The following is a 25,503-nucleotide window of genomic DNA, read 5'->3' as shown; positions in this document are numbered from 1 at the left end:
TCCCAGCAGCTTGGGAGGCTGAGGCAGGAGAATCATAAGTTCAAACCAGCCTCAGCAAAAGTGGGGTGCTAAGCAACTCAGTGAGACCCTGTCTCTAAATAAAAATTTAAAATAGGATTCAGGATGTGGCTCAGTTGTCAAGTGCCCCTGAGTTTAATCCCTAGTACCCCCCCAAAAAAAAGAACATAATTTTTTTCCAATTTCTTTCTTAACGGGTTCATTATTGGTGTAAATAGAATCTATTGATTTTTCACATGTTGATTTTGTATCCTGCTACTTTGCTGACTTTATTTGATTTAGAAGTCTCCTGGTGGAACCTGCTGAGTCTTCTAAGTATAGGATCATACCATTTGCAAATAAAGAAATCTGACTCCTTTCTTTTCTATTTGTATAACTTTTATTTCTTTCTCTTGCCTAGTTGCTCTGGCTAAAATATCTAGCACTGAAAAAATAAATCATTAAGTAAATATCTCATATTACATTGTGTATAAGTGGTGAGAATGAACATCCTTGCCTTGTTCCTCATTCTAAAAGAAATGCTTTGAGTTTTTTCCCCACTCAATATGATATTAACTTTGGGTTTGTCATATGTAGCCTTTGTTATGTTGAAGTACACTACTTCTAGCTATAGTTTTTTTCAGGATTTTTATTATGAAGGATGTTGAATTTTACTGAGAGCTTTTTTTATATCTATTGAGAAGTTTGTGTAATCTTTTTTTTTTTTTTTGTGGTACTGGGTATTGAACCTGGGATGCTCTACCACTGAGCTACATACATCCCCAGCCCAGCCCTTTCTTATTTTTGAGACAGAATCTTGCTATGTTGCTTCAGGCTTGTGATCCTCTTGCCTCAACCTCCTGAGTCACTGGGATTACAGGCATATACCACTGTAACTGACTCCAGATTGTGTGATTTTTGCCCTTGATCCTATTTATGTGATATATTTATTGACTTGTGTATATTGAACCATTTTTGCATCCCTGGAATGAAATAACTTGATCATGATGTATGATATTTTTACTATATTGTTGAATATAGTTTGCAAGTATTTTTACATCTGTATTCATCAAGGATATTGGTCTCTAATTTTCTTTTCTTGAGGTGTCCTTATTTATTTTTGGTGTCAATGTGATGCTGGTTTCATAGACTAAGTTTGGAATCATTCCAAACTATCTCATGGAATAAATTTTTTTAAAGTTTTTTTTTTTTTTTTTTTTTAGTTGTAGATGGATACCTTTATTTATTTATTATTATGTGGTGCTGAAGATCAAACAACAGTGCCTCCTCACACATGCTAGGCAACCTCTATACCACTGAGTTACAACCACAGCTCCTCATGAAATAATTTGAAGAGAATCTCTTCTTTAAAGATTTGTTAAAATTTAGCTATGAATCCTGGTCCTTGGTTTTTATTTGTTGAGAGGCTGTTTATTCTGTTTTATCTCATTGCTTATTTTTGGCCTGTTCAGGTTTTCTATATCTTCTTGGTACAAATTTAGTAGGTTGTATATGTTGAGGTATTTATTCATTTCTTCTAGATTTTCCAACTTATTGGAACATAAGTTTTCAAAATAGTCCCTAATTATCTTCTGAATTTCAGTGTTATCTGTTGTAATATCCTCCTTTTCATCTCTGATTTTATTAATTTGAGTCTTCTCTCTCTTTCTTTTAGTTAATTTGGTTAAAGGTTTATCAAACTTGTTTATTTTTACAAAGAACCAATTCTTTGTCTCACTTATCTTTTATATTATTCTTTTATTCTCTATTTCATTAATTTTAGCTTTGATCTTTATTTTTTTATTTTTTTATTTTTAATTTTGGCAGTGCTGGGGATTTGAACCCAGGGCCTTGTGCTTGAGAAGCAAGCACTCTACCAACTGAGCTATATCCCCAGCCCTAGCTTTGATCTTTAATATTCATTTCCTTCTACTAGTTTTAGGATTGGTTTGTTCTTATTTTTCTAAGGTCTTGAGATGTATCATTAGATTGTTTAAGGTCTTTCTGCTTTTTAATGTAGGCACTCATAACTATAAACTTACCTCTTAGAATTTCCTTCACTACATCTTAGAGATTATGATATTTTGTTCTTCTAGTCTTGTTTGATTCTAAGAATTTTTTTTATTTTTTAACATTTATTTATTTATCTTGGTATTAGGGATTGAATCCAGAGGCATTTTACCAATGAGCACATCCTCAACCCTTTTCTATTTTTTTTTTCTTTTGAAATGGGGTCTTGCTAAGTTGCTAGGGCTTCTCTAAGTTGCTGAGGATGGCCTTGAACTTGCAATTCTCCTGCCTCAGGCTCCTGAGTCACTGGGTTTACAGGTGTGTGCCACCATACCCAGTCTAAAAATTTTTAAATTTCTCCCTTAAGTTCTTCAATGACATATTCATCATTCAAAAGTGTGATTTGGGGTATGGGAGCAGTGGTACACACCTGTAATCCCATCTACTTGAGATGTTGAGGCAGGAAGATTGCAAGTTCAAGGACACCCTGTAATTTAGTGAGACCCTGTCTCAAAATAAATAATGGAAAGAACTGGGGATGATGTAGCTCAATGTAAAATGCCCCAGGGTTCAATACCTAGTGCAAAAAAAAAAAAAAAAAAAAAAAAAAAAGCATATTGTTCAATCTCCATGTGTTTATGTAGTTTTTGTACTTTTTTCCTTGCTGTTGGTTTCTAAAAAATTTCATTATGATCTGACAAAATTCAAGGAATTATCTAAAACATTTTTTGAATTTGCTAAGATGTGCTTTATGGTCTAATGCATTATTTTGGAGAAAGTTCCATGAACAGCTAAAAAAAATGTATTTGGCTTTTGTTGGTTAAAATATTACTTAGAAATCTATTAAGTACATTTTGATCTAAAGTATAGTTTAACTCTGTAGTATCTTTATTGATTTTACGTCTGTATGATCTATTAGTAAGAGTGGTATTTTGAAGTCACCCATTGTTATTGAACTGGGGCCTATCTGCCCCTTTCTGTCAAGTGGTTGTTTTTTAATGAAATTGGGTACACTTACATTTGGAGAATAAATATTTACAATCATTATATCTTCTTGTTGGATTATTCCCTTTACCAATACATAGTGACCTTCTTTGTCTCTTCTGATTAATTTTGGCTTGAGGTCTGCCTTGTTGAATATAAGAATAGATAATTCTGCTTGCTTTTGGACTCCATTTGCATGGAATATCATTTTTTCTCCTTTCAATCTGTAAATGTTTTTGCTAGTGAAGTGTGCTTCTTGCAAACAACATGTGGTTGGGCCTTGTTTTCTAATCCAATCTGCCAATTTTGTCTTTCAATATTTTTTAAAAACGGCTAGGGGGCTGGGGATATAGCTCAGTTGGTATAGTGCTTGCCTCACAAGCACAAGGACCTGGGTTCAATCCCCAGCATTGCCAAAAAAAAAAAAAAAAAGGGGGTGGGGGTGGGGGGCAGGAATGTGGCTAGCCCTTTCAATCTTCAGTACCAAAACAAAACAAAAACAAAATACTATCCTGCTGTTCTTGCAAATAACAGATATCTGATAAGTTCAGATGGTTTACAGTGCTGTTTAAGTCTTTCGATCTCCTGTCCGTTAATGGATAGATATGACATGCCTAGATGTGGATCTTGTTAAATTTACTGTTTCAGAAGTTCTTTGAGCTTCTTGAATGTTGAGTGTTTTTCATCAGTTTGTTTTCAGCCATTATTTCTTCAAATATTCATTCTTCCTCTTTTTCTCTATTTCTTCCTTCAGTTTTATCACTTTTTGCTTCAGGTACTTTTGGACGCTTGTTAATTACATAAGTATGTACATTTATAAGTGTTACACATTTTTAATAGATTGACCCTTTTGTGATACTACAATGCAATTCTGACACTAACTATGCAGAGTTAGCTCAGGCTCCACAGTTTTAAGAGCACAGTCCCCAGCAAGATTGCTCTCACTTCAGACAATGGCCACAACTTGAGGGGTTCATAGGCCACCTTAACTCCTGACAAACAGGTTTGATGATTCATTAAAATTACTCACAGAGGGGCTAGGGATGTAGTTCAGTTCTAGAGTGTTTTGGCATGCTCAAGGCACTAGATTTCAATCCTCAGCACCAAGAAACTACAACAACAAAAGAATGATTCACAGTTACAGTTTTATTATCAAGGAAATGAAGCTGAATCAACATGGGAGAGGTCTGAAAAGGTCCTAGACCTGAATCTTCTGTGCCCTCTACCCATCAAATTAGGATCTGGTGAGACTATATATCAGGTTGAAGGTATCAATGTATTCACAATCAAGAAGTTCCACCAAGCTTTGGTGACCACTGTTTTTATTGGATTTCTATTATATAAGCATGATTGATTAGATCATGTCTATGTGGCTGTACTCAATCTCCAAACCACCTTCTCTCTCTGGAGATTGGGCTGATATTACCTGGCTCAAAGCACCATCCTTCTAATCACATGATTATTCTTTCTGATCTGATCAGCCTTCATCCTGAGTCATCATTAGCATAAACTTAGGTGTGATCCAAGAGGCCCACCATGAGTAATAAATACAATCCTGTTGCTCAAGAAAACCCGTGTTTAGTAATTACCAAACAGGAACTGAAGACAAAAACTACTCAGTTATACAAGTTTGTTTTATCATTATAAAATATCCTTCTTTTTCTCTAGAAACATTTTTTGTCTTAAAGTCTACTTTTCTGATATTAATATAAATATTCCACCTCTTTTTTTAGTTACTGTTTGCAAAATATATCATTTTTCCCAACCTTGTACTTTTAACCTGTATTTTTCTCTTGTAGACAGCATATAACTGAATCATACTTTATATCCATTAGGCTAATCTCTGCCTTTTTATCGGCATGTGTAACTTACTTACATTTAGTACAATTCCTGATAAGGTAGGAGTTATGTCTGCCATTTTGCTACTTGTTTTCTCTGTCATATATCTATTTTGTTCCTCTATTTCTCCATTTCATACTCCTTTTGTGTTAGATATTTTACAGTGTACCATTTTAACTTTCTTGTTCTTTTTTAGTATAATTTTTTTGTGTGAATGATATTTTATTTAGTCAAGTTTGTTTACAACTAAAACTGTGGGAATTCAAAATTAATATCCTTGTCCTGTGAGCTTCTTATAACACACCAGCAAAATGTTTCAACCTCATGCTCTACATTGTTCTGCTGTGCTTTGTCCAAATAAACCTTTATGAACTGGCTGCCATCCAGCCTTACTCAGATTGTCTTGCCCATAATTTCATTTGAGGAGACCAAGTCCTCAAACATCATATCAATCACAACTGTCAGAATGCAGCTCCTGGGACATTTGTGCCTATTATATGCTTATGACTTTTTTTGAGTTAGTTTAGGCAGAATTATCTTTTGAGAAAGAGAAATAGATAATGTGCTTCCTGCTGAGTTTTTTCTCCAATTCATGTACTAGCTAGATTTAGACTTCCTGGAAAGATTTCAGTTGAGAAATGAGAACAAAGATAACCCAGTTGTTGACCATCACCAACTTCATTTTCCTTGACTGCTGTTATGTTGAGCTTCCTTAGCTGAACCTAGAGTTCCAAGTTCCTCTCCAACTCAAGAAGAGCCTGAGGGCAGGGCAGAGGGAGGCCGGGAGAAGAACCTGAGGGATGCTAGACTCAAGTCTGACTAGTTTCTTGACTTTGGCCTTTACAGTCTTCCTACTTAAACTGAATATGACCTTCTCCTTGTTGAGTGCCAGCTTAGGAAGCTATATTATTTTGTGTTAATTTTTCAGTTGTTTCCCTGAGGATTACAATTAACATATTAATCTTAAACAGTCTAGTTTGGAATAAGAGCAACTTAATTTCAGTATGTGTAAAACTTCCACTCCTGTATAGTCAATTTATTCCTCCCCCTCTTTTCATGCTGTTATTGTCATATGGATTACATATTTATATATCATATGCCCACCAAACAGCTTTAGAATTATTGTTTTATACATTTGTCTTTTAAATTAGGAGAAAAAATAATTACAAACAAAAACTCATTTCTTCTCTCTTTTTAATTCTTCTTCTTCTTCTTCTTTTTTTTTTTTTTTTTTTTTTTTTTGGTATCGGGGATTGAAACCAGGAGCACAACCCAGCCCTTTTTATTTTTTCTTTTAATACAGCTTAGGTCCTTGCTAAATTGATGAGGCTGGCCTCAAACTTGCAATCCTGTTGCCTCAGCCTCCCAAGCCACTGGGATTACAGGCATGTGCCACCATGTCCAACTCCCTTTTCATTTCTTATAGAGCAGTTCTGCTAGCAAAAAATTCTTTACATTTTTATTAGCTAGAAGAATGTTTTAATTTTTCCATTGTTGTGCTCATATAGAATTGTTGGTTGGGGCCTAGGATGTAACTCAGTGGTAGAGTACTTGCCTAGTATGCACAAGGCCCTAGTTTTGATCCCCCATACTGGAAAAAAGAACTCTTGATTGGCAGTCTTTTTCTTTTGTCACTTTGAATATGTCCTCTTACTATCTTCTGTCCTTCATGATTTCTGATGAGAGATTAACTGTTAATTCCATGAAAGATCCCATATAAATATTGAATCCCTTTTCTCTTTCTGCCTTTACAATTCCGTTTGTGTCTTTGACTTTGGACAGACTATGATATGTCTAGATATGGATCTCTTGGAATTTACTATGCAAGGAAATTCTTGAGGTTTTTTTTTTTTTCCAATTCGTGTACTAGCTTCTTTGAGCTCCTTGAATGTTTGGTGTTATTCATCAGTTTGTTAAATTTTCAACCATTATTTCTTCAAATATTCATCCTTCCTCTTTTTCTGTTATTTCTTTTTCTAGCACTCCCATTTTGCACATTGAGACAAAGGATAATGCCCTACAGGTCTCAGATGCTTATTGATTTTTCTTCATTCTTTTTTCTTTTCTGTTCATCAAACTGGATAGTCTCAATTGACCTGTATGCAAGTTCTCTGAGTCTTTCTTCTGACTGCTCAAATCTGCTAATGAATTTGTCCAGTGAGGCTGGGCACCGTGGTGCACACCTATCATCCCAGCAACTTGGGAGACTGAGGCAGGAGGATCACAAGTTCAAGACCAGCCTCAGCAATTTAGCAAGGCCCTAAACAATTTAGCAAGACCCTGTCTCAAAATAAAAAAAATAAAAAGAACTACGAATTTGGCCCAGAGGTTAAGTACCCCTGGGTTCAATCCCTGGTACAGAAAGGAAGGAAGGAAAGAAAGAATTTTTCTAGTGAATATTTCATTCCAGTTATTGTACTTTTCAACTTCAGAAACTTTTTTTGGTTCTTTTTTATAACTTCTGTTCCTTTAGTGATATTCTGAATAAGAAGAGACAATCATTCTTATATTTCTATTAGTTATTTAAACATGGATTCCTTTAGTTCTTTGAATAAGATAGTTAATTAAAAGTTTTTTACTTACCACGTGTGGTGGCACACACCTATAATCCCTGCAGCTCAGGAAGCTGAGGCAGGAGGATTGTGATTTGAAAGCCAACCTCAGCCAATTAAGTGAGGTTCTAAGCAACTTATTGAGGCCCTAAGAAACTAGCGAGACTCTGTATCTAAATAAAATATAAAAAGGACTAGCTCAGTGTTTGAGTGTCCCTGGGTTCAATCCCCAGTATAAAAAAAAGTAGTCTTTGACTACAGCTGGGCATAATGGCGCATGCATGTAGTACCAGCAGCTCTGGAGCCTGAGGCAGGAGGATGGCAAGTCCAAAGCCAGTTTCAGTAATTTAGCAAGGCCCTGTCTCAAAATAAAAAGTTAAAAAAAAAAAAAGGTGGGGGGACTGGGATATGGCTCAGTGGTTAAGTGTTCCTGGGTTCAGTCCCTGATACAAAGAAAAGAAAGTTTTTGACTAGTAAATCCAATGTTTGGGGCATCCTCAGGGATGAGAGTTTGTAAGTCATGTTTTAAAACATCTATATAACCCATGATCTTTTTTAACAGATTCTATTTCTTATCTCTGTACACTGAAAAGGGCTATTCCCCAGTATCGATGAACATTTTGGTTTCTAAATATTATTCCTCATTTAAGGAAATCAGAGCACTTTGGAGAAAAAACTGATTCCAGCTCAATAAAGAAAGTACAACATGAGCCCCAAACAACTTCTGTTAGGAAGCAAGGATTTTCTCAAAGACTAATGGTATTTTCTCAAAAAAAAAAAAAAAAAAAAAAAAATGGCATGAAGAGGCTCTTGCTAACCAAACTGTAGACAGTTTGAGCATCAAAATAATAATGAGCCGGGCACGGTGGCGCATGTCTGTAATCCCAGCGGCTCGGGAGGCTGACGCGGGAGGATCACAAATTCAAAGCCAGCCTCAGCAAAAGCAAGGCACTAAGCAACCTAGTGAGACCCTGACTCTAAATAATATACAAAAAAGGACTGGGGATGTGACTCAGTGGTCTAGTGCCCCTGATTTCAATCCCCAGTACCCCCAAAATAAAATAATAATAATAATAATGACAAAAATATCAAGTTAAAAATAAAATCCATGATGGTTAAAATTATAATAAGGGAAGGACCAGAATATAGCTCACTAGAGTGCTTGCCTAGTATGAGCTTGACTCAGGATCAAACACTGCCAAAAAATAATAATAGTAAAATCACAAAAAAATAAAAAATAAAATAAAAATTACAAGAGAGAAATACAAGGAAAGAAAAAAGGGAGGGAGAAACAAATCAAGGATGGGAAGAAGGAAGGGAAGGAAGAAGAAGAAAAAAAGAATGCTCTTTGCCAGAGAAATGACAGCTTATGTAAAAGGAATCATGGAATTAGACATTTGTCTTTTTGTAAACTAATTGTAATAATTGGCCCTGGCAAAGGTTATCAATGAATGTTAAAATTAGTAGGTTAAACTTATTGGGAAATGGAATATTCTCAAAATTTCAAAGTACCATCACAAAGAGGGGAAACTGCACTTTTATACTAGAGAGATCTCTAGCAGCAAATACCACCTTTAGCAGATGATCGAATTTGTTATTACTAATAGAACAATAATATGATATTATGTGTACTGGTGTGCTGATGAATGTTTAACAGACCTGATCTGTAATATTTTCCAGTTTCTATGATGTTCATACTCCCATCAATTTCAAGTTATGAATATGGCATCACCATTCTCAGAGTTGTAAAGAGGTACTAATAATCAGCTTGCCTGTGAGCAAGCTCCAGTATAACACTGAATGCACTTCCTAGCATAATGTAATAAGTATAAATCACATATGAAGTGATTTTGTTAAATAATTGTAATAATAATAAATTTTTTCTACTTGTTCTGGGAATTGAGTCCAGGACCTCACACATGCTAAGTATGTATTCTGCCACTGATCCACACCCCCAGCCACAAAATTTAAACTGAATATAATCATGAGAAAACAACCAAAGAAATTCAACATTAAAAATATAGGACATTCAACAAAAAAACTGGGCTAGACTCCATAGAATTCAGTGTCACGAAAAACACCCAAAAAAGGCAGATGTGTCCTCGTCTTCTCTTCCTCCTCCTCCTCATGCTTCTTCTTCTTCTTTTTTTTTTTTTTTTTTTGCACCACAGGGGCCCTTAACCACTGAGCCACATACCCAGCCCTTTTTTATATTTTATTTTGAGATGGGGCCTCACTAAGATGCTGAGGCTGACTTTGCACTCATGATCCTCTTGCCCCAGGCTCCCAAGCCACTGGGATTACAAGCATGCACCACCATGCCCAGCAGATGTGACTCTTCTACATTAAAAGAAACTAAAGAGATAAACAACCAGGAATGAGGATTTAGTTCAGTGGTTGAGTGTTTGCCTAGCATGTGTGAGTCCCTAGGTTCCACCCTCAGCACAAAAAAAATTAAAAAAGAGAGAAAAAAACAAACATAATATGTACACCTTGATTAACTTCTAGATCAAAACTAAACAACAAAATTAATTGGCATTTTAGGGGACATTTTGGGAAACTGAAATGTTAACTATAAATTTGATACACTGAATTAATGTTAATATTCTTGCATATGGTAATATTTTTACTCTTACATAGCACAATGTTTTCTCTAAGGAAATTCATACTAAAATATTTAGGGGTAAAGTGCCAAGATGCCCACATACTCAAAAAACAAAACAAAATAGCTTTCCTCCCCATACATGGAAATTAAGGAAGAAGAGTGAGAAAGAAAAAGTTAATATAATTAAATGTTAAGAATTAGTTAATCAAGCCAAGTGTGTTGGTGCACACCTATAATCCCAGCAACTCAGGAAGCCAAGGCAGGAGGATCACAAGTTTGAGGCCAGACTCAACAACTTAGAGACCCTATTTCAAAAACAATAAATTAAAAGATCTGGGGATGAGGCTTAATGACTTCAGTCCCAGTACCAAAAAGAAAAGAAAAGAATTGATGAATATAAGCGGACTTTTTATAGGTATTATTACACTGTTCTTTCAAACTATCCATAGATTAGTAGAATGTCAAAGTAGAAAGATGAGGACCTGGGTACTGTAGCACTGTAGCTGAGTGATAAAGTGCTTGCCCCAAGGCCCTGGGTTCAATCCCCAGCACCACCAAAAAAAAAAGATGAAAGGAACATGATCCCTAGCTTTTGTTTTTTCATTATTTTTTAATTTTAATGCAGATTCCTGTATCAAGCCTGAGGGACACAGTTCTGGAACTGGCAGTGTTTGATCAACACAGGAGAAAGTTTGATAATTTCAGTTCACTAATGCTAGAATGGAAATCTTCCAATGAGACCCTAGCCCATTTTGAAGATTATAAGTCAATGGAGATGGTAGCCAAAGATGATGGCAGTGGGCAGACCCGGTTACATGGTATTGTGAACATTTATGAATCCTTTCTTATGCTTTTCCTGCTAAATTGTTCACACTAAGTATTTCCTTACAGGTGAGGGTTTTATTTTCAATTTTATTATATATCATCTTTCATCTTCGATCTTTGTATTATTTTAGAAAACCTACAGGTAGATTTCCTTATGTGTGAAGCTAAGGTCTAGGGCCTAACATTTCTCATAAGGAGATAAAAGTAAATTAATTTTAAAATGTGGTGATTGCTTATTATTTGCCTAACATTATGGAAATATTATTTATTTATTAGCAAATAGTAATTGAATGGCTACCAGGTTTAGGACCCTTTGCCAAACACTAGAGTTATAATAGTGAATAGGCAGAAATGGCCACTGCCCTCATAGATAAAGTTTAATGGGGAAGCCAGACTTTTTAAACATTATAACTGTTAGCCATTTTGAAGGGCAAATATAGGAAGCCTTTAGATCTTCTAATGGGGGACCCGACCTAGTTAAAACAGAGAAGCCTTCTTTGAGAAAACAATATTTACACTGAGACCTGAAATGGGTGGCAGGAAAAGGAAATATGAAGAATTAGCTGAAGAGCAGGCACAGTGGTGCACACCTGTAATCCTAGCAGCTTGGGAGGCTGAGGCAGGAGGATTGCAAGTTTAAAGCCAGCCTCAGCAACTTATCAAGGCCCTAAGCAATTTAGCAAGACCCTCAAAACAAAAAAATTAAAAGGGCTGGGGATGTGACTCAGTGGTTAAGGGCCCTGGGTTCCATCCCTGGTACCGGGAAAAAAAAAAAAAAAAAGACAAGAGAGACAGAGAAGGGGAGGAGAGGCGTTAAATGAGATTGTAAGAAGGTAACAAGCCTGTCTGTGCTACCACTCATCAAGCCTCTATTTGAGCACATTTGCTGATGTTCCTTCACTTAAAGCAAGTCACCTGGCCAAAACTGGAGTCAAGGTGGGTAAGGACTGAACAAAGGTATGAATACCAATAGGAGTGAATCATTGTTGATCATTAATATAACAATCTACCACAAACAAATCCCAACGGTTAAGAAGAAAGTAGTTCAAAAGGTAACTTAGGTTTTTGACATGAGCATTTGAGTGGATGGTAGAACGATGTAGTGGCATAGGGAATCTAAAAAAGAAGAAATAAGATTTAATCCATTCCCTACGCATAAAAAGCTTATACCCAAATTTACACAAGTTTAATAGCTTAGCTAGAAAACATGTCAACATAATACTAAGACCAGTGGCATGATGCAATTAGTGTAAAAAGTGGTAAAGAAGAGTCATACTTTGGCTGGGAATATAGCTCAGTTGGTAGAGTGTCTGCCTTGCAAGCACAAGGCTCTGGGCTCAATCCCCAGCACTACAAGAAAGAAGAAGAAGAGATGTTCCTTTTATACCCTGTGCTAATTAATCACAAGTACCATTAGTGTTACCTTCTAAATATTTTTTGTTTCATCCCTTCCTTTCCAACTCCATCATTAATAAAGTCCTCATCACTTCTATCCTGCATTATCACAGCAGCCTCCTAACTTCTTATCATGTCTCTACTGTTCTCTAGTCTGTTCTCCACATTAATGTCCACATTGATCATTCTGAAATACAAATCCAAATGTTTCTCTGAAAAAAAAACAAAAATCTTTTTTTTTTATACTGGCGATTGAACCTAGAGCCACATCCCCAGCCCTTAAAAAAATTTTTTTTTTTTTTTTTTTTAAGAGACAGGGTCTCCCTAAATTGCTGAGACTGGCTTTGAATTTTCAATCTTCCTGCCTCAGCCTCCTCAACTGCTGGGCTTACAGGCATGTGCCACCATGCCCTGCTTAAAAAACTTTTGGGTTACTATTTACTGAACTCTCAAGACAAGTTGGGTACTGCACTAAGTCCTTTATATACATTTTCCTCAAGAAATTCTCCCATGTAAACGGGGGCAGATTAGCATTATCATCCCTGTTTTGTTAACTTACTCATTTATCAAACACTTATTTAGTTTTTACTCTATTAGGAAGTTTTTTTGTTTTTTGTGCTGGGTATCGAACCCAGGGCCTTATGCTTATAAGGCAAGCACTCTACTGACTGAGCTATCTCCCCAGCCCCTCTACCAGGAAGTTTTAAGACCTAAGATTACAATGGTAAATAGGTGAAGCAATAGCTTCTATGACATCAAAGCCCATACTCTAAACCACTGACTATTCTGTCATTATATTGTCTCTGGGACTTCCTGTATCTTTCAGGATAAAATTCAAATGCTATAGGTTAACATACCAATCCCTTCTTATTTTTTGACTTCAACTCTTTTTGTTCACACATATCCTACATTTTCTTACACTGAATTTTAGATCCTTAACCATGACAAGCTTTGTGCCTCTTCCTTTGCATATGTCGTTTTTTCATTTTCCTTAGAACATGCTTTTCTTGCGTTTTTACTGGAAACCTATCTCTAGAGAATTTAGGAATCTTCTGTCCTTCTGAAATCTCCAATTTCCAGTAAATATTTCTTCTTTGTACCCTTATTTAATCTACCTATGTGTTCTCTATATGCTTGTATAATAACACTCATACTGCATCATAGTGATTGGCTTACTCTAAGTCACCCCTCACTTAAACTGGGTTTCTTTAAAAGCAAGCCTTATATTTTCTTCCGCAGTTATATATCCTAATTACCTAGCATAGTAGCTAGCGCATAATAGGCCTTTGATAAATCTTTGTAGAATGAATGAATATAGTATAATGAGGAAATTCTTCGGAGATTTAGGCATGATCATTATGTGTTAAGGCTATAAGAATTGATCTAGGGCTGGGGTTATAGCTCTGTGGTAGAGTGAATACCTAGCAAGTGTGAGGCACTGGGTTTGATACTCAGCATCACATAAAAATAAATAAATTAAATAAAGGTATTATTAAGTCCATCTACAACTAAAAACAAAAATTAAAAAAAAAAGAATTGATCTGACTGAAGTGGCAGATTCATGTTTGCTAAGTTAAAAAAGGAAAAGAGGGGTGGGCATGTAACTTAGTGGTAGAGAACTTGCCTAGTGTAAAAGCCCTAGGTTTAATTCCCAGTGCTGAAAAAAAAAAAAGGCAAATGAATTATTAAAGCAGGATTAGATTATAGCCTTGACATACTAGTTTAAAAAGTCTGAACTAATGTAATAAAGCTTAGCCATTTAAAATTTTTGAGTGAGCAACAATGACATTTACATAAAAAGAACAGTTTAGAAGAGTAAAATGAATATCCCTTGTCACTCTCATTTGTAAATTGAACAAAAATTTCCATACACTACTTTTCAGCCTATTTTTTGACTCATAGACCATCACAGCTGAAAGAATTTTATATTTTGCCTTGCTCAGTTCCTCATTTAATAAAGGAACTGAAGATAAATTGGTTGCTCAGGGTTATATAGGAATACAGTGGCAGGTCAGCACAAAAACTTATGTATTTCCCCATTCAGTATTTTTTGCCCCTGAAATAAAATACGATTTGGCACTTTTGTGTTCTAGTGTTATTGTTTCTCAGAGGGTTATTCTGCATGTTTCCAGGTCATCAGATCCTTAAAGTACATCAGATAAAAGGGACTGTACTCATTGGAGTCAATTTCGTGGGCTATTCAGAGAAGAAAAGCCCAAAGGTGAGTGGAGATTGTGGTATTAGAAATATAAATTAGCTGGGCACAGTGGCACACACCTATAATCCCAGTGGTTGGAGAGGCTAAGGTAAGAGAATTACAAGTTCAAAGACAACCTCAGCAACTTAGCAAGGTCCTGAGCAACTCAGTGAGACACTGTCTCAAAATAAAAAGGATTGGGGACATGGCTCAGTGATTATGCACCTCTGGGTTCAATCCCTGGTACAAAAATAAAATAAAGTAAGAGAGAAATATAGATTAAATGATTGAAATTTAAGTTTCTTCCTTAAAAGTTGTTTGTAACTGATGTAAATCTGAGAACTGTGCGCCTCTGTGATTCTGTTATCTTTGGCACTTGAGTGAGTACTAGAATTTTCTCTCACTAAACTGAGGCATTAAAAGTTTATATTTTCCTTTGTGATTTTTATTACATTGCTAGGAAATTTCCAACTTGCCTAGATCTGCAGCTGTGGAGCTGCTCCTGGTCGATGATGTAACTGTATTGCCGGAGAATGCCACCATCTATAACCACCCTCATGTGAAGGTAGAAGCTTTATGGGTCTAATGTAGTGGGATGGTATTGGAGGGAAGGTTATTAATTATAGTATAACAGTTTAAAAAGCTCACTTATGTGTTCAGAATCACTGAAACACACACATACATTTATCAAAATTATAGTGATTAATTGTAATATCCTTAACAATTATACTTTAACAGTCATTTTTTCTTTTGATCTTTGACCTTAATCTTTTAATTAAAAAAATTTTAAAAAATTTTTAATGTTTTCCTTTGAGTCATTTGTAAACTGAAGAGAATAGAATGTTGTTTGTCTGATTTCTCCATAGGAAATATTTAGCCTTGTGGAGGGATCTGGTTATTTTTTAGTCAACAGCAGTGAGCTGGATATTGTCACCATCACTTATATGGAAGCAGAAAGTTCTGTACAGGTGAGTTGTAGAAATATTCTAGATTGATGAGCTCAGACCAAAGATCTCTCTTAGGAGAAAAATTGGAAAAATATTATAGGTTTAATGCTCGTTACAAAAGTAACATTTGTTTCTCTTTCCATGGTTAACCTACATAGATTCTTCAACCAAAAAGGAGGGCGTTTATTTCTACAGCTAACTACAGTACTGGGCAGTTTTTTCTTCTGGTTGAATTTAGTTATGAAAGACATCTAGGGCCATGACCTGCACAGCTGTTAATTCAGAAACCAGCAAGGGGTGATGAGAAATTAGAAAAGACAAACAGACACACAGGGAGGAACACTGTGTGGGACACTGTCCTCTGATGGAGGAACAATGGCCCAGAGCTAGCTCAGCATGTTATTGTATAGGTTTTATCATCAAAAGGATTTTCTGTGAGAAAGTTTCTTTAAAGCAAGCAGCCTTGGGCTGGGGCTATAGCTTAGTGGCAGAATGTTTGCCTAACCACATGTGAAATACTGGGTTCGATCCTTAGCACCACATAAACAAATAAAGACATGCTGTCCATCTATGACTATAAAACTTTTTTGGGGGACTGGGGAGATAGCTCAGTCGGTAAAGTGCTTGCCTTGCAAGCACAAGGCCATAGGTTTGATTCCCAGTACCACAAAAAAAAAAAAAAAAAAAAAAATTTCTTTTTAAAAGCAGGCAGTCTTTTATTTTTTTGCAGTGCTGAGGATTGAACCCAGGGCATTGTGCTTGTGAGGCAAGCACTCTACCAACTGAGCTATATCCCCAGCCCAAGCAGGTACTCTTGAAGGATGAAGTACTGGCAACCAATTATTATTATCTTTTTGCACTCATAATTCTCTACCCCTGGCAGTTGGTGTCTGAACTCAGGGTCAAGACTGATACTCCTGTGCCTTGCATGAAACCTCTTTAAGCAGGGTGTTACCATAGTAACTGGGCAATCTTGATCTGCACCTTTGCACAGGAAGTTCCCAGCACAGGCACAGGCTTCTGCTGCAAGACAGTCAGAGATCCTAAGGCAAGTCACTGCTCCCCACAATCTAGTTCAAAGATTTTCATTAAACAAAGGTTCATTTTTATCAGTTTCAATGTACATAACTGAGTAGACATTTAAATGTAGTATTGACTTTATAAGCAGAGTAAATGTTGTTTTCAGCAGAATGTGAAGATTCAAAATATTAAATTGACTCCCTAGTCAGTATGCCAAAGAATTTGCTTTTAATTGACAGTAATAAAATTGACACTTTATGTTGAACACACACACACACACACACACATATATATATATAAAGATATATGTGCAAAGAAATATAACTTACCTTAGTCATAGTATTAGTTTCACAAAAGAAAGACTGAGGCACTAGGTGCAGACCCAGAATGTGAAAAACATGCTGTGTGCAAGGATCTGAGGTACAAGGAGGAAAAAAACTGTCAGCTGGCCACTACGTTCTTCTTCAATGGTGACTGTAGCATGTATGGACTTGATTTTCTTCATGAAATCTTTTCCCTGTCCATAATTAGGAAGTGGGAAACAAGCTGGGTGCTGTGGTGCATGGCTATAACCACAGTGACTTGGGAGGCTAAGACAGGAGGATCACAAGTTTGAAGTCAGCCTGAGCAACTTAGTGAGATGTTCAGCAACTTTGTAAGACCTTGTCTTAAAAAATAAAAGGAGGGGCTGGGGATGTAGCTCAGTTGGTAGAGTGCTTGCCTTGCATGCACAAGGCCCTGGGTTCAATCCCCAGCACCTAAAAAATAAAAATAAAAAGAGCCAGGCAGGGTGGTGCACACCTTTAATCCCAGCAATTTGGGAGGATGAGGCAGGAGGATCGTGAATTCAAAGCCAGGCTCAGCAACTTAGCGAGACCCTGTCTCAAAATACAATATTAAAAGGGTTGAGGATGTGGCTCAGTGGTTGAGTGCTCCTGGGTTCAATCCCTGGGACCAAAAATAAATAAATAAATAAATAAATAGAGCTGGGAACATAACTTAGTGGTAAAAGCACCTGGGTTCAACCCGCAGTATCAAAAATAAATAATAAGGGGCTGGGGAGATAGCTCAGTTGGTAGAGTGCTTGCCTTGTAAGCACAAGGCCCTGGGTTTGATCCCCAGCACCCCAAAAATAAATATAAATAAATAAATAAATAAGAAGAAGAAGAGAAGTGGGATATGTATGTTGGATCCTGCTTAAATTCAATCAACTCCAACTCTGCTATTTATCAGCTAATATTTGCTAAGGTACATATTTTACCTGAACTGAAACGTATTAAAGGTATGTTTCAGTACTATGCCTGAAACATATAACCTGATCTCTGAGAACTCCAATCTCAAAGGAAGTAAGGTGTATTTTTATCTTTGGGTGAAAGCAGTTGCTATGATTATGCCTGGACTATGTTTGCTTCTTTATCCATCTAACATCTTCTTTCACCTAGTTAGTTCCAGTACATCCTGGATTTCTCACCTTGGAGGTCTATGATCTGTGCTTGGCTTTCTTGGGTCCAGCAACAGCCCACCTCCAGGTATCAGACATACAAGAACTGGAACTTGATCTGATAGATAAGGTGAGAGATGTTTGCTTTATCTCAGAAATGAAGCAAGTTTCAACCTTACTCCCCAACATCACTTAATATAGTCTCTGCTAAACTACTGTGTGTACACCAGGACTTTTGATAAGTTAATGGAAATATCTGCCCTTAAAGAACAACATTCCAACATTAAACATAATGGAGATGAAGGGAGAGTGTTCAATTACGACTTAAAATAGTACACGAAGATTAGGTTTGTTTGATCAAAGCCTGACCAGTAACATTTGGCATGAACACAAAAGTCTGCCACCTCAAAGAGTTAGATTCTCCTTGGTGGATAGGACACCACACTACAATCTACTTGTTTTATTTTTTGTTTTTTTTCTTTAAAACTACTAGGTTGAGATAGGCAAAACTGTGTTGGTGACTGTGAGAGTTCTTGACTCTTCCAAACGCCCATTCCTAAACAAATATTTCAGAAACATGGAGCTCAAATTACAGTTGGCATCTGCCATTGTCACCCTGACGTGAGTACCATTTCAATATTTCTCTCTCCTTAATGCTTGATATCATGAGAATCTCCCTCCTGGTAGCCTGGTCAGCTGCCCCTTAAGTTATTTCACATTTTCTCCTATCCTTTTTGTTACAGTGCCTTTCAGACCATATTCTCTTCTCATATTCTGCTTTCTACAAAATACCTATTCAGTGTACTTAGATATCTTGTGTGGGGGGTAAAATCATGTGTATCATTAATATGTTCATTTTCTAAAACTTCTCCTTGGATGATATCTTTTGGGAGTGCTTTGGGCTAAAGGATCTTCAAATTTTTATTAAGGTTCCATCCGCAGGACCACCAAAAAAAAAAAAAAAAAAAAAAAAAAAAAAAAAAAAAAATCTGTTGGGAAGTAGATACTGGTGTACTCCTCTGAGAAAGGAAAAAAACATGAAACCTCCAGGGTGATTTCACATTTACAATTTTCCCAATCTATATTGTCCTACCTTTGCATCCTTAGAACAAAATTTTTGCCCCTCAGGAGCTTCCTGTCATTGCCATGAAATATGTCTTGACTCTAGAAATTTATTTTCTGGCAGTTCACTATAACCAGAGTTAAAATGAGCAAAAAATGTTAAACCTTAGAAAGACACATCACTGGTCACTTTCAAAAACAAATCTTTCTCACCTAAAAACACATGGGTCTTTGCAGACTAATGGAGGAACAGGACGAATACTCTGAAAATTATATAGTTCGGGCTGTCACTATTGGGCAAACCACACTTGTGGCTGTTGCCAGAGACAAGATGGGGAGAAAATTCACATCGGCCCCTCGACAAATTGAAGTAAGGAAATGATCTCATCCGAAATTTGTACTTCATCTTATTTAGCTTTGCTTATCTTTTTCTTTTTAGTTTGCACAAGTTGAAAATCATTTAACTTAAAAAAAAAAACATAGTTGTCTAATTCTTACACAACATGTAGTATGTTTTTGGCTTTTGTTTTTCTGTATAAAAGTAATATGGTTCCTGTAAAAATTTTGGCATGCACAAAGAAGCATAAAGACAGAATGAAGCCAGGTGCTATGACACATGCCTATCATCCCAGTGACTTGGGAGGCTGAGGCAGGAGAATCACAAGTTTGAGGCCAGTCTTGGCAATTTAGACCCTGTCTCAAATTTTTAAAAAGGGCTGTGGGTGTAACTCAGTGTCAAAGTGCCCCAGGGTTCATTTCCCAGTACCTCAAAAAATAAAAATAAAAAAAATAAAATTTCCATCAAATTTTTCCCCTACACATCATCATTATTATCATTTTCCCCCTTTCTTTCTTCCTTTCTTTCTTTCTTCCTTCTTTTTTTAACTTTTTTCTTTTGAGACAGAGTCTTGCTAGGTTGCTTGGGTTGGCTTCCAATTCCTGAGCTCAAGTAATCCTCCTGCCTCAGTCTCCGAAGTTACTGTTACTATAACAACGACATGCCACCATGTATGACTCTTACCCTTTGCTTGCTATTTTTGTTGTTCTAGGAATTGAACATCCTCAGGCCTTTCCATTGCAGACACTAGCCTCAAACTTGCAATTATCCTGCCTCAGACTCCCAAATTTCTGAGATTAGAGACATTCACCACCTGCCCAGTATCTATGCATATTTTAATACAAATAAATCATACTGCTTTTTTCATCATAATTTTGTATCAAAAGTGTTTTCTTATGTCATTAAAAAATAATTGTTGGCCATAGATTGATAATTGTTGAATCTGGATAATTAGTTCCCTGAGAGTTTATTTTAATGTCCTCTCTAGTTTTTTACATGTTCAAAAAAGAAAGTCCAGGCATGATGGTACACAGGAGTGTAGCAAGTTCATGGCCAGCCTCAGCAACTTAGTGAGACCGTAAGCAATTTCGGGAGACCCTGTCTCAATAACAATAATAAGGCCAGTTGTGGTGGCACAGGCCTGTAATCCCAGCAGCTCTGGAGGGTGAGGCAGGAGGACTTAAGTTCAAAGCCAGCCTCAGTAACCTAGCAAGGCCCTAAGCAACTCAGTGAGACCCTGTCTCAAAAAATAAATAAATAAATAAAAAGGTCTGGGGATGTAGCTGAGTGGTTAAGTACTCTGGGTTCAATCCCTGGTACCAAAAATAAATAAATAAATACATAAATAAATAAAAAGGGTTGTGAATGTAACCCAGTGGTAAAATGTCCCTGGGTTCAATGCCTAGCACCACAAAAAGAAAAAAGGTGTTTACAACTAACTTTTTAATTTTTTTTTTTTTTGGTACTGATGATTGATCTTGGGTTGCTTTATCACTGAACACCCTTGTGAACCCATGGCTTCATGCATGCTAGTAAATACTCTATGCTGAGCTATATCCTCAGCCCAATTGTAAACATAATTTTAATGGTGAATTTTACTGCAGTTAGTGAATATGTAATAACTTATTTAAGAGATTCAATTTTTTTTTCTTTTGGTACTGGGAATTGAACCCAGGGATAATTAACCACTGAGCCACATCCCCAGCCCTTTTTACATTTCATTTTGAAACAGGGTCCCACTAAGTTGTTTAGGGCCTTGCTAAATTGCTAAGGCTGGTTTTGAACTTGCAATCTTCCTGCCTCAGCCTCCTGAGTCACTAGGATCACAGGCATGTGGCCATCATGCCTGACTAAAAAATTTTTTTGTAAATAAAATTAAAATACATGTTGGATATTATAACATATGCCTGTAATCCCAGTAACTGGGGAGGCTGAGGCAGGAGGATCACAAATTCTAGGCCAGCCTCAGCAACTTAGTGAGACCTTAAGCAACCTATCAAGACCCTGTCTCAAAAAATAAAAAGGACTGAGAATGTGGCTCATTGGTTCAGCACCCCTGGGTTCAGTCCCCAACACCAAAAACAACAACAAAAACAAAAAAGACTGAAGAGGTAGCTCAATGATAGCGCATCCCTGAGTTCAATCCCTAGTACTGAAAGAAAACAACAACAACAAAAATGAATAAAATCAATCATTTGTTATGAAACTGACTCTAGTCATTGTTGTCCTTTTGGTTTTCTCTTTCAAGGTATTTCCTCCATTCAGACTTGTTCCAGAGAAAATGACACTCATTCCAACTAATATGATGCAGGTGATCTTAAAGGCAGAAAATAAGATTTATCATTTCTCCTTTACACACATATACCTCTCTTCCTATCAGCCTTCGTTTGTATACTCCTAACCAAGTTCACCTGGGTCTGATAAAGAAGAAAGTGAGTTTTCCCTGACCCATGATGTTCATGTATAAACTTTTGCTTAGAATCCTTGGATCATTTACAGCACTTCCATATCTTCTGCATTTGGTTTATGTGGGATATGCTGTTCAGGAAGAGGGGGAAAATAAAGTCAAGTTGCTTGGACAAGATGTTGGGGAAAAAGATGTGATTTTTCATCCACATTCCAGGCATTCACTGGTGTGTTTAAATTCCAGGTAATGTCTGAAGGTGGTCCTCAGCCCCAATCTATCATTCACTTCTCCATCAATAATCAGACTGTGGCTGTTGTTAATAGGAGGGGGCAAGTTACAGGGAAAGTGGTTGGCACAGCTGTGGTCCATGGTACCATCCAGACAGTAAATGAAGATACTGGCAAAGTCATTGTGTTCTCCCAGGTATGAGTTATTTGCTGTGCTTTGCTTCTACCCTTTCATTTGTGAACCATATCAGGGGTTTGTGGACAGTGATGAGGAGGGTGTCAGTAATCCAGGAAAATTCTTTTATTCCCCCTCCCCTGCTACTCTCTTAACCAGGCATGGAAAACATAATCTTTAGTGGAAAACCCACAGAGTACTTGGTATTATTGTAAAACATGATCCCTATCCTTAAAGAATTCTTTAAAGAACAAAACCAAACATCTCTATGGTATCAAATTTTTTGTTGAATGCCAAAAACAACACAACAAACTAGTTATCATAAGCATCTCTGTCCACCCCACAGAAATTTCCTTTTAACCTAAGCTTACTCTCTATCCTGTTGAGCAGGATGAAGTGCAGATTGAAGTTGTTCAGCTAAGGGCTGTTAGGATCCTTGCAGCTGCAACTAGACTCATCACAGCTACTGAGGTCAGTATGATAACTGTATTCATTATTCTGGATAACATCACATGGGCTAGGCATGGTGGCATACACTTGTAATCCCAGAGATTCAGGATGCTTAAGCAGGAAAATTGAAAGTTGGAGGTCAGCCTCTGCAATTTAGGGAGACCGGGTCTCAAAAAAGGACTGGGGTGTGTAGCTCAGTAGTAAAGCATCCCTGGATTCAATCCCCAGTACCAGGGGGGGCGGGAAGAAGGCCCTGATAATTCCAGGTGGGCAGGATATATAGCATAATACACCTTTTCTTTTCAGATGCCAGTTTATGTTATGGGAGTGACCAGTACCCAGACCCCTTTCTCCTTCAGCAATGCCAGCCCTGGGCTCACATTCCATTGGTCCATGAGCAAAAGGGATGTATTGGATCTAGTGCCCAGGCATTCAGAGGTATGAATTTATCTGTTTATTACCTTAAGGATTTCTTTTTTCCAGTACTAGGGATTAAACCCAGGGTTTCAAGCACTCTATTACTCAGCTATATCCCAAGCCCTTCTTCTTTCCTTATTTATTTTGAGACAGAATCTTGCTAAATTGCCCAGACTGGCCTCAAACTTGCATGCACCATCAGGATGTGGCTGCTAAATTAGTTTTATTTCATTATACGTTTTAGACTGATTGACTCAACTTTCTTAACTGTACAATATCATGACTTCTTTTCCTTGTTCTTTGAACTCTGGAAAACTTCAAATCATATGAAGAATCCAAACTTGAGTACTCAGATAATTCTATATGATTTTTAATATTTTTGGCTGGAAAGAACTCTAAAAAGCAGTCTTTCCTATAATATCATATTTGTTGTATAATGTTATAATAATGTTGTACTTGTGAGCAGATGACTGTTATATGAGTAACACATGAATATAAAGTATATTCACAGAGTTTAGATACATAATTTTTTGACAGGACCGGGGATTGAACTCAGGGATACTCAGCCATTGAGCCACATCCCCAGCCCTATTTTGTATTTTATTTAGAGACAGGGTCTCACTGAGTTGCTTAGCACCTTGCTTTTTACTGAGGCTGGCTTTAAACTCGAGGTCCTCCTACCTTAGTCTCCCAAACTGCTGGGATTATAGGCATGCACTCCCCACGCCTGGCTAGATACATAATATTTTAACTTTTTCAGACATACATTTAATTATATTCATAATCATGTTTGTACTGTATGGTGGGCAGTTGACATCAACAATAAGAAAGATGGAAATGGAGGGCTATAGATGGTCAAGCAGTTTCTTGCACCCACTGGATTTCCTGCAGTCGGAATGTTAGGCAACATGGGTGCTGTGGGGCTGTTTGGCAGCTGATTCTGGAAGGGTCCCTTACATCAATGGCAAATTTAAGAAGGGTGAGTAATTAAACTGCCCTTCCATGGTTCCCTTTGGTATCTGGTGGTATTGGCTTCTCCCAGTTCAGCAACTGTTGTGTCTAGAACCAAGGATGAACTCAGGATGGCCATTGAGGAGAAGTCTGCAATGTAACTTAAAACTTTCAGTTTCTGAAAATAGTTTTGATGTTTTTAGGCACATAGCATCAAACCTACATGGAAACCTAAAAAAGACAAAGAAAAATTGGTAAGAAACTAAGCTAAGTAGGATTTTTTGGTATTAAACAGCTATAGCATTGTTCACAAGATTATTACCTTATCATCAGTTTGATAGAACCCATTCAGGATAGTCTGAAGACAGTGATAGCCACTTAGGTTTGGGTCAAGCTTCCCATAAAGTCACAATTTATGGTCAATAAGAATTAAAAATTACAGTTAAACCTTGGGAGAAATCAGAGGGGCTAGAGGAGCTAGAATTAGGAGAATATTTCTAGAGCAAAAAAAAAAAAAAAAAAAAAAAAAATCTGGAAAAAGTAAAAACATCTATATATAATCTTTTTAAAAATAAATCTATTATGATTACACAAATGGTATGCCTTTACACCATGTACAAACAGAGAAACAACATGTATCCCATTTGTTTACAATAAAAAAAAAAAAGAATAAAACTACAAAAAAAAAAAAAAAAAAAAATATATTTTCTCAAAAATTAGTAAACCTGTTAAAAGTAAAATTTTCCCCTTGTTTCTAGAGTTAGTTTTTTAAGAGTTGAATGTGGAGGGGTGCACTACATACTGATCATGTAGTAAAGAAAATACTCAATCCTACTTCTCTGGAATTGTAAACAAGTCTGTTTTTACCTATAAAAAAAAAATAAATAAATAAATAAATAAATAAATCTAAAATTTAAGGAAACTATAGTGGTTGGATCTTCTATCTGTCAGGAACTTCTCAGATACTGGTTATACTTGGAATTTAAGGATAGAATTATACTGAGTTGGGTACAATTCAGCAAATTTCCTGTTAGGTCAGAAATTAGGTGACTATAGCGGGCAAAGCTGAGCAGCTGGAACAAAGACCAGCCCGCCAAAGGTGACCAGAAAGTTCGCAGCAAGGTGGATGGAAAGTTCCACTGACCCTTCACACCCACCTGCCACTCAACAGGACCCCCTCCCATCCTAGTCTATAAAAACCCTGGGCAGCCAGAGCCACATGCAATTTTCTCCAAGTCCCTATATCCCAGGGGTCTGGGAATTTCGCCTGAGAGCCAAATTCCAATAAAGCTTGCTTTGGCCACTTTCTGTCCCATTTTATTTGGCTGCTAACTGTGCCCACCAAGACCCGCCGAACTTACATTTGGTCCCGCCACCAAGCCCACCCAAGCTTACAGAACCCAGTGCCTCACATGTGCTAGGCACGTGCTCTACCACTGAGCTAAAACCCCAGCCCCTTCTATTCGACTTCTTTCTTTCAATTTTCTCATCTGAGGCATCACTCTTTTCTCTAGCAAAAGAAAAAATTGAGGGCCATATATATGTTTACTTTTCCTGCCTTAGACCCAGCAAGGCAAATTAAGTAATAAAATGGGTCAAGCTCTCCATGACCCACAAGGTAGATTTCTTACCCTGTGGAAATGCCACACTTAAGAGATTTACTTG

General features: G+C 36.9%; 1 protein-coding gene across 1 annotated transcript in view; it reads left to right on the top strand.

Annotated features, from left to right (window-relative positions):
• Window positions 1-25,503, top strand: part of NUP210L (nucleoporin 210 like) — a 130,660-nt gene that overhangs the window by 79,207 nt on the left and 25,950 nt on the right. Inside the window, exons 17-27 of the mRNA XM_079152687.1 lie at window positions 10,613-10,805; window positions 14,340-14,428; window positions 14,865-14,969; window positions 15,271-15,372; window positions 17,814-17,942; window positions 18,306-18,433; window positions 19,112-19,244; window positions 21,460-21,522; window positions 21,862-22,041; window positions 22,411-22,491; window positions 22,777-22,908. Of these exons, the coding sequence (XP_079008813.1) occupies window positions 10,613-10,805; window positions 14,340-14,428; window positions 14,865-14,969; window positions 15,271-15,372; window positions 17,814-17,942; window positions 18,306-18,433; window positions 19,112-19,244; window positions 21,460-21,522; window positions 21,862-22,041; window positions 22,411-22,491; window positions 22,777-22,908 (1,335 nt within the window). The remainder of the gene's footprint in view (window positions 1-10,612; window positions 10,806-14,339; window positions 14,429-14,864; window positions 14,970-15,270; window positions 15,373-17,813; window positions 17,943-18,305; window positions 18,434-19,111; window positions 19,245-21,459; window positions 21,523-21,861; window positions 22,042-22,410; window positions 22,492-22,776; window positions 22,909-25,503) is intronic.

Source organism: Sciurus vulgaris (assembly GCF_902686455.1).
Source record: "Sciurus vulgaris genome assembly, chromosome: 1".
NCBI lineage: Eukaryota > Metazoa > Chordata > Mammalia > Rodentia > Sciuridae > Sciurus > Sciurus vulgaris.
This window is presented reverse-complemented; position numbering and strand designations above follow the sequence as displayed.